The sequence below is a fragment of the Peromyscus californicus genome, unplaced genomic scaffold (genome assembly GCF_007827085.1).
Source record: "Peromyscus californicus insignis strain IS unplaced genomic scaffold, ASM782708v3 Scaffold_10__1_contigs__length_136768540, whole genome shotgun sequence".
NCBI lineage: Eukaryota > Metazoa > Chordata > Mammalia > Rodentia > Cricetidae > Peromyscus > Peromyscus californicus.
The window spans coordinates 29,426,831-29,437,085 of NW_026294391.1; the positions used below are offsets into that span (position 1 = coordinate 29,426,831).

Genomic DNA, 10,255 nt, shown 5'->3' on the forward strand with positions numbered 1-10,255 from the left:
AAATTCATAGCAAGGCACAGCTGAATATTAAAGCTGTATAACATCAAATATTCCATGATAAGTGGCTTCCCATTTGACGGACCCTTGGTCCATCAAAGTATAGCTTTAATACAAAGCTGAATCTCTATAATATATTCTTGTGGCCTGCAAGAGGGCTGATCTTATTGATAAATGTATATGAAAAAAACATAAATGAAATAGTCAAATATTAGAATATCACAACCAAATTTGGCTTTTGCTATGAATACTGGGAATTCCAAGTTGTTTTGTCATTCAAAACCCAGTCAGTGTAATTTGATATTTTAATAAAGATATCCTATAATTCACTTAAAAATAATTATTTGATATATTTTACTCTGTTTTATGGTTTAGTTTTATTTGGAAATTTTTGAGACAAGTCTCTACAACAATCTGGCCTCAAAACCCATATGTAGCTGAGGATGAATACCTGAACTTTTGATCCTCCTGCCTCCACCTCCTATGTGCTGAGATTATAGATTTAGGCCACCATGCCAAATATATGTGGTACTGGCGATCAAACCCAGGGCTCTGTGCATGCTAGACAAGCAGTCTACCAACTGAGCTCCATCCTGAGACCTGGTTTCATGGTTTGTAAAAGCATTTAGACAAGTAAGAATCAATGTTGAATGTGGTGGTTCATGCCTGTAATTCTAGCACTGGGGAGGTGGAGGCAGGAAGATAAAGAATTCAGTGTCAGCTTCAGCTACATATTGTATTCAAGGTGTGGGCACTGTTCACATATGGTGCCCAGACATACATGCAGGCAAAACATTCAGTCACATAAAATAAGTCTAATAGTGAAAGACAAACTATATATACGTATTTATGCATAAAAATTGATATACTTGGGACTGGAGAGATGGCTCAGAGGTTAAGAGCACTGACTGCTCTTCCAGAGGTCCTGAGTTCAATTCCCAGCAACCACATGGTGGCTCGCAGCCATCTATAATGAGGTCTGGTGCCCTCTTCTGGCCTGCAGGCCTACATGCAGGCGGAACACTGTATATGTAATAAATAAAGAAATTTAAAAAAAAAAGGAAAAAAAATGATATACTTAGTAGGAAGACTAGAAATAATAAAAGTGATTATTTAAAATCATTTAAGTGCTGGGCATGGTGACTCACACCTGTCGGAAAGGATGAAGGAAGATTGTAAGTTTGAGGCCAGCCTGGGCTATATAGTGAGTTCAAGACTAGCCTGAGTTATATATTGAGACTCTGTCTCAAAAGCCAAGGTTTGGCAATATAGTTTGGTGGTAGAGTGCTTGCCTATTATATATACTAGGTTTGATCCCCAACAAAAAGTTGCTTCAAATGAAAATATATCTTCAATAATCAGAAAAATAAAAATATCTGTGGTTTGACAAATTACAATATAATATTAAACCAAAAAACATTAGTTGGGAAAAATACATGAATGATATGCTAAAATATTAAAAATGAAAGTAAGTCTTTTTTCTGTATTTTCAAATCCTCTGTAATACCTTACTTTGTGTATTAGATAAAGGGAAAAAGGTCTTTTCTTTTTTCTACTTATTATTTGTTTATTTGGTTTTTTGAAACAGAGTTTCTCTGTGTAGCCTTGGCTGTCCTGGAACTTGCTCTATAGACCAGGCTGGCCTTGAACTTACAGAGGTCCACCTGCCTCTGCCTCCCAAGTGCCCAGCTACAAATGGAATTTCTTTCATGTGACAGTAAGATTTACCGAACAAAAACTTTCTTTACTTATTGTTCCCTCAAGGCTCTAGAGCCTGGTCAGATAGATCATGAAGGAGAGCAGGGGGCCCTCAGGCCTCAAAACCGCAGGCTGCCACTAGCTCTGCAAGAGAGCATGCACCTTTATTTTGTCAAATTATACACCAATCATATGGGTTTTTGTTGTTGCTGTTAGGGAAGATTTCATTGGCCCAGTGGGCTTTTTCTATGGAGAGCATTTTGGGGCTGAACTTACCATGGAGATCTCTGAGGTCACACCTGGTAAACATCGACAGTGATGGAAATGTTGACTACATGTCCAGCTTCCAGGATGTCCACATTGAAAAGCCTGTGAAAGAGGTGAGTGACATATTAGTTCCAGCTAAAAATCGGGTTCCCTCAAAATACCCTTTGGATAACCTCTAAGCAACATAATGCTTTCAAAAGTTGAGGGTGGAATTATCTAATGAATGGGAATGACAGTTTCAAGAAAGGCCAAAAGGGAATCTCCCAGGAACATGGTGAGGAGGTTGGGAAATGTGTGCATGCTCTATAGAACAGACAAAATAAAAAAGCAAAATCTTTGTAAGCAAATCTACATCAAATCTGACATTCTTAGTTTCAAGTACTGTCCAGCAAATGGGCAGATATAACAATGTAACAACAGTCTCTCATAAAAAATACGCTCACATACTCAACATACATGTACAGACTTGCTGACATGTCCTAGAATATCCCCTAAAGTATTAAAAGATATAAAATATCTTATTAAAATGACAATACCACATGAACACTGATCAGATTCCATCTAACTAGTGAGCAATTCATCAGCGATTAGTTATAACACAGTGAATGGGAAGGAAGACTTGGGTGATCATTTGCAGGGAAGACGGGAAGAACAGAGAGAATCATGTAGGCCAGGTGGGAAACTATCCATAGGAAGAAGGCTTTGGATGGTAGAGACAGTTTACCACAATGAGTCAGATCATAGGCTTCAGCACAGAGGGGCTACAATCCATATAGCACTCAGTAGCTACCTTACCTCTGGGAAAGTTGCTTTACTTCTTTGTTTTCTGTCCCTATTCTTTAAGACCATAGAAGATGAGGAATTCTATGAGCAAGGGGCATCAAGATCATGGGAAAACCTACAGAGACAACCAAACCAAACTAGTAGGAACTCATGAAATTTAGATCAATAGCTGTGGAGCCTGCATGGGACTGGACTAGGCCCTCTGCATAGCGAGACAGTTGTGTAGCTTGATCTACTTAAGAGGCCCCCTGGCAGTAGGATCAGGATCCATCCCTGGTGCATGAGCTGGCTTTTTGGAGCCCACTAGCTATGGTGAGAGACACCTTGCACAGCCTTGAGGCAGGGGCAGGGGCTTGGACCTGCCTCTACTGAATGTATCAGGCTCTGCTGACTCCCCATGGGATGCCTTACCTTCTTGTAGGAGGGAATGGGGGGTGAATTGTGTGTGGGGGGCGGGGAAGGCTGGAGGAGTTGGAGAAGGGAAGAGGGGGATCTGTGATTGGTATGTAAAATGAATAAAAAATGTTCTTAATAGAAAAAGACCATAGAAGATGAAATTGAACAATCCCTGAAGACCTTTCTGTAGATTTGCAAGTGCTGTTGTGTTGACTCTTTGTCCCAGTAGAGCACATGAGAAAATCTTTAATCTAACTCAAAGTGGTTAGGCCAAGTGATGGCTTGCCTTCTCGTATATGAGTCCATGATCTTAAGACCTAGTTCAGTGGTAAAGCACTTGCCCAGCATGCTTATGGGGCCCTGGGTTTATCCCTTAGCACCATAAAAAGATAAAAAGAAAGGAAAAAGAATTTGTGAGATTATTTTGTATTCGTTACATTTGCTGAAATTATTCTGTATTATTAATCCTTAGTACTTTAACACCTAAAAAAATCTTTATTCTAGATGAAATCTAGTCTAATTGAAACTGTGTACAGATACCGATCTGACCTGAAAATCATATTTAATGTCATCGACACTGATCACTCAGGTAAGTGAACGCTGATTGGTTCAGGAGTAATACAAAGCAAAAGCTAGTTTTTTTCCTTGAACTCAGGACTCAGTTTTCACCAATTTCATTCTTCATCCAAACTTGGGGAGACATGAAGAGAAAAGATAAACTAGTGTTTAAGATCATTAGTAATTTAGCTTGGCCACAAATTCTGTACTGGAGACCATAGCGTTCTACAGAAGCCTTTGAAGTCACTGGTCTCACTGGAATAGCTCCTTTCTATAAACCACCAGCAGAGATGAGAAAGACAACTCACTCTCCCTTGATCTTAGCCACAAGGCTGAGAACCAATTAAGGATAATTCACTTTCTGCTTTAGTATCTTAGCTAATATGAAAAAGAGTTCTAATTTTGTTCAAGGGATTGGAAAATCAGTTTTGATTTAGCTTTGATATATAATTACTGATTTTCTAACTTAAAGATGCAGGACTGGGCCGGGCGGTGGTGGCGCACGCCTTTAATCCCAGCACTCGGGAGGCAGAGCCAGGCGGATCTCTGTGAGTTCGAGGCCAGCCTGCTCTACAAAGCGAGATCCAGGAAAGGCGCAAAGCTACACAGAGAAACCCTGTCTCGAAAAACCAAAAAAAAAAAAAAAAAAAAAAAAAAAAAAAAAAAAAAAAAAAGATGCAGGACTGGGAAGATAGCTCAGTCGTAGAGAGATTGCCTGTTGTGTATGAGGCTCTGGGTATCATCCTCAGCACCCTGCCACCACCCCAACCTCTGTGCAGAGACATTTGAGTATGAAAAAGTATCAATAGTTATCCATGAAAGTAGATTATTGCATATAAAAACAGTAACAGTGGGTTTATGAGATGACTCATCGGACAAAGGTGCTTGCTGCTGACCATGATGATCTGAATTCAATCCCCAAGACTCATCTCTCAAGTTGTCCTCTGACTTCAGCATGTGCAATATGGCTTGGGCTGTGCACACACACACACACACACACACACACACACACACACACACACACACCACCACCACCACCACCACCACCACTACCACCACCACCACCACCACCATCTTATTGACTCTCAGGATACTTTCTCCTGTTTTAATGTTGCTCTCTATTCTGACATTCTTCTGTGTCCTGCACCCTGGGATTTTAGTTCTTATAATTTCTACACCACTTTTGTCCACATCTGCTCACTATTTCTTCACCTGTTACTCTTTTTGGCATTAGAATATTCCCAGGATCCTTGGTAGTTGCAAGTGGCATACTGTTTCTTGTATGTATGATCTTATTCTTCTGTTTCCTTCAGTGTTTTGAGTCTCAGGCATATTAGTGAACTTGCAATTAGGACTGTTCAGTCAGTGTGGCTTTCCCCCTACTCTTTCAGGGGGGTCTTAACATTGGCACTTAACCTTCTCCTGTTTCCTTTTAGGTATGATCTCTATGGATGAATTCCGGACCATGTGGAAACTTTTCAATACTCACTACAATGTTCATATTGATGATTCCCAAATTGATGAGCTTGCCAACACAATGGACTTCAACAAAGATGGAAGCATAGACTTCAATGAGTTTTTAAAGGCTTTCTATGTAGTACATAAATATGAGAAGCCAGACAGCCATCCTGCTTAAGATGAACAAAAACTTCTCCCAGCCTCCTTGGAAACAGCTGACCCCAACTTCCAGTCTTAACCAGGGCCCTTAAAATCCATTATAGTAGAGAAAAGTAGAGCCTTAGTCACACCATAGGCAGATGCACAGTGTGAGTGTCAGTAGCCCTTAGCAAATCATTATTGGTAAGACTAGGTTAAATATCAGTGATGAAATATACTTCCAGTGTTGGGATCCATACATTGCCAGTGATAAACTAGGCTTGAGCTTAGTGCTGGTCTCCGATGATACCTAATCAGGAGGCTAGAGCAATTTGGAAGCATCCTGAAGAACCCGCATAGCAGGAGAGAACAGCACTAGGTGTAATATCTATGAGTGGCTGAGGAGGAGAGGAGTGCTAAACTATTATTGAAATAAAGTATTTCCATCATCAAACTGTAATCATTTTTGGAGATTCCATAACCAGCCATCTTCAGTGGGGGACTACCTTCAGGGATGAGGGCCATATAAGAATCTGAGAAAGACTGAGAGCAATAGTACCTCTATTTTTCATGTTTGCTGGAAATATAAAGTCAGTATGTTCAGATTGAGTCCTATAATTAATATGGTCTGACAACAACTGATGATAAGACAGGGCCCTGGTTATATACACTATACAACTTATTCTGCTGTTCTGATTGTATATCAAACAATTTATTTCTGTCTAAGGGTGAGGCTATATTTCATTATTTTTAAAGCTTTAGAACTCAAGATCAAGAAACAATCCAGATCATACAAGCCTGCCTGCTACATATATCAGAAATAATGGATGAACTGTACCATATCTTTTGAAATGAATATCTAATCTTATAGAAAAGCAAAAGAAATCCTCAGGGGCAGGAAAACGGTATAATTGAAATCATGGTAATACTAGCATGAGACAAAATAGGTTTTAATGCTATTGATGTAAAAACACAACTTTCATCTCAAAGAATAAGTGATAATTTATTTAACTATGTATGGCCATGCCCAGAAACCTATTTTACCTCCAATTCTATGTTGTAACATACCAACAGTTTCATAAAGTTTTACAGTGAAAGAAAAAAGAAAGTCATATATCAAAACACAATACATTGGTGGAAACATCGGCTATGAGGGTTATAGCAAAGTGTGGAATTCTCCGTCATAGGCCTCACACACTATTGATGACACTATTAGAATGGATTGATGGAAGCTAGTGGCTTGTTAAAAATACATATAAACTGTTTTTTTTCATTTTTTTTTATTAAAATGTAATTACATCCTGTTTCCCCTTCCCTTTCCTCCCTGCAACCTCTCCCATATATGCCCCCCTCCCCTGCTCTCTCTCAAATTCATGGCTTCTGTCAAACTTAGGAATGGGCAATGCATGGCTTTTAAAGGGACTGAAAACAGCCCCAAATAATTTGACTTGGACTGAAACATTTGAATTTTCCACAATCATAAAATGAAGTCATTTGGCCTTGTATAATCTTTATCACAGGTGCAGCTCTTTTTCCCCTCCCCCATGGGAACTTCAGTCCACAATACAAAGAACCCTGTTGAGGACTTAAGGATCATTACTAAATGCTAAAAAGAATAATTCACCAGGAAGAAAAAGTAATTTTAGATGTATGTGCATCTAATAGCAAAGCTTTCAAATGAATGCAGAAATTTGCATAAGTGCTAGGCTAAATTGATAGAGGAAGCTTTGTGATATATCTTTTCACATATATAATTTGTTATGGAAATATAAAATGAATGTATGGAAGATTGGACAGCCTAACTAATTAACCTGATGTGTCATGTGAATGTGTATGAATGTATATGTATATTCTATATAGATATGTGCATGTGCAAACACGTTTATGGGACTAAAATCAGTTTTTGAAACATGATTTTTAAAATCAACTCTAAATAATACACATTTTAAGCACACAGGAACATTTATCAAAATAGACCACAATTACTAATCAATGAGAAACATTATATTCTATGATTCTAATGAAATTAAATTCAAAATAAATAGGCACAAGGCCCTAGGTTTGAGCTCCAGTACTGATAAAAAAGTAAAAAGCTAGCTATATTAATGGAGACTAAAAAGGGATATAACTATAAAAAGCTAGCCATACTAACAGAGACTAAAAAGGAATATAACTATAGATTTATCATAAAACTTTAAAAAGTTCACAAGAATTCTGTAACGCTATGCTAAATTTTAACAACAACAACAACAACAATAACTGCTACATGAAAACATTTTGGTTGCTGAGATAAAATACCCTTACTGAAAGAATCACAGAGGAGGAAAGGGTTTATTTGGCTTAAAATTCCAGGTCCTAGCCCATCTTTTCAGGGAAGTGAAGGCAGGAAGTCAAACAGCCAGTCACATCACATTGCAGTCAAGAGCAAGAGAGAATATACACACCCTTGCTTGCGTGTGCTAGTCTTCACATAGCCTTCTCCTGTCTCATATAGCTCAGAGTCCTCTGTCTAGGGAATGGTGCCATCCATAATGGGCTGGACAGCAGCTATGGAAAAAATAAAAACTGAGGTTTTCAACTCCTTTCCTCTTATCTCATATTAAAACTGTACAAAACATATCACAACTATAAAAAAAAAGTGTACAAAACTCCTTTCCTCTTATATTAAAACTGACTGATAATGCAGAGTTTGAGAAATGTCTAAAGAAAGCCTCAGGCAGGCTCAGATGACCGTTTTTGTTATTTTGTGAATATCATTTGGTTATTTATTTTCAGAGTTGTTTCTGGAACCCTAGAAAAACCAGATAGGTGTAATTGATCTTCATGCTCAGAGCTCATACTTACCAATTTTCCTGCTTGCTAAAACTTATTTCCAAAATTAATATGTGCAATCATCATGTGCAAAGGTGGTGAAAAAAAACAGTCAAATGCATGGTTCCAGTTGAGGTGAAACAAGATGACACTCTGCCTTCCTATTTAAGCTTTCAGATCATAACCAAGTGTCCTTCTAGAGATAAACTTACACATCACGCTTTTCATGTAGGGGTGTGTGTGTGTGTGTGTGTGTGTGTGTGTGTGTGTGTGTGTCTTAGAGAGTTTGCTATTGAAAATGGCTCCCAAGCTAGTAGTGAAGTGTTGCCTAGTATTCCTTAAGTGTAAGAAAGCTGTGCGGTACCTTATGGAGAAAATACATGTGTTAAATAAAACTAATTCAAGCATGTGTGATAGTACTGTTGGCATGAATTTAGTGTTAATGAATTGACAACACACAGTAAATGAATTATATTTAAAGAGAAATACTTGTAAAACAAGGTATATATTGATCAGTTCATAGAAATGGTGGCCAAAGCCTGACAGGAACCCAACCCTATATTTCCCCTAGGAGCATTCGTTCAGTATTTGCTAATCTAGTGTTCACTTACAATATATAGATCCAAAATACTATGAATAATGAGAATCAAGTGGGTTCTCCAACAATTTTCTCCTTTTTTAAATTTTGCTTCTCAAGGGCATCTATCCACTCAATTTGCTGTGAATTACTTAGGGGTATTTATTGAATAATTCGTTTGTTTTTACTCATGTATAATGACACTTCTGTCATATGGTAGGATCCTACATGCATGTGGCTCTCATTTTAGGCTCCTTGTTATCAGCCACTGATCTGTGGAGGTATTTTCTTACAAATGCTTCATGTATTGAATACTATATATTTATAATGTATAATTTTCTTGCTTTCTGGTACCATGAACCCTGCCCTCACCTGGATTCTTCAAATTTTTTTTTGGTCCTTTTGCCCTCTGTACACATATTAGAATCAGCTTGTCAAATTTGTGAAATCAGCTATTGGAGTTTGAGAGGAACTGCATCATTTATAAATTAGCCTTTACTGTACTGACTCTTCCTGCTCATAAACATGACATATTTTCCAGTCATTTTAGAATTTGTTTATCTACTTTAATGAAGAATTTTGTCATTTCTATAATCTTTAAAAGAGATTTATGCTGAGGAGGAGTACCTGAGAGGGTTTGGAAAGAAGAAAGGGAAGGGGAGAAATGATGTAATTATAATCTCAAAAAAAATTATTTCAAGATATACCATGTGAGTTTTTGGTATTGTTATTATTCTATTTTTTTCTATCTTCCCCACTCACAGAGTTCTATTTTTAGGGTTTGATTTATTCTTCTCTATTCTTCTGTTGCTTTATGTGTTTATTATGTGATCTGTGTGTATTTGTGGGGGAGGACCTATTTATGTGTTTGTACTATGTGCAGACACTTGATCAGTCCGAATTGTTCACTTGTGGGCTTTCTCATTTTTCATTGTGAACTCATCATTAGTAGCACTTTGTTGTTATTTCACATGTCTGTATGTCTGGAAGAGTCCATGACATTTGGGATGTGGGCGCTTTTCTTCCATGTCTTTGTTTGACTTGTTCCCAGGGGTATCAGTGCTTAAGGGACTGTTCTTATGTAACTTTTTAGTCTGGAGTCTCTGAATTATGTGGGTAGAGTTTAGCAGTATGAATTGTAGTCCTGTGGTTTTAAATTCTCAGAGAGCTTTTATTATTTTCCCACCCAAAGCCCAGTTGCCCTGTGGTCTCTCTTGTTTTTAAATCTTTTCATAAATAAACTAGTTCTTTGAGGGTCTTGGCTTTATGTGAAGTTCTCAGTTGAATTCTCTACCCCCTAGAGTCCAAAGCCTCATTTCCTGTGCCTGTGTAGGGTATTAAATCCCAACCCCTTAGCTTCTGGAGACAAATACCCCCTGTTATCTCAGGCATTCACTCTTCTGCTTTTTCTTTTTCCCTTTTGTTTCTGGCACCCAGGGGTTGGCGTTTATTATTTGTGAGCCTAGTTGTACATTTAAAATAATCATGAGAGATTTTACTCAGTGTATCTAGGTGATTATAGTAAAAGGATTTTCATGTTGTCCAAGTTGCTATATTACTAGCAATGATAAA

General features: G+C 37.9%; 1 protein-coding gene across 1 annotated transcript in view; it reads left to right on the forward strand.

The window, feature by feature from the left end:
• The window catches only part of LOC128100676 (serine/threonine-protein phosphatase with EF-hands 1-like), a 112,517-nt gene extending 102,580 nt beyond the window's left edge, over positions 1-9,937 (forward strand). Inside the window, exons 15-17 of the mRNA XM_052723207.1 lie at positions 1,912-2,075; positions 3,646-3,730; positions 5,136-9,937. Of these exons, the coding sequence (XP_052579167.1) occupies positions 1,912-2,075; positions 3,646-3,730; positions 5,136-5,335 (449 nt within the window). The 3' untranslated portion in view covers positions 5,336-9,937. The remainder of the gene's footprint in view (positions 1-1,911; positions 2,076-3,645; positions 3,731-5,135) is intronic.
• The last annotated feature ends 318 nt before the right edge of the window (positions 9,938-10,255 follow it).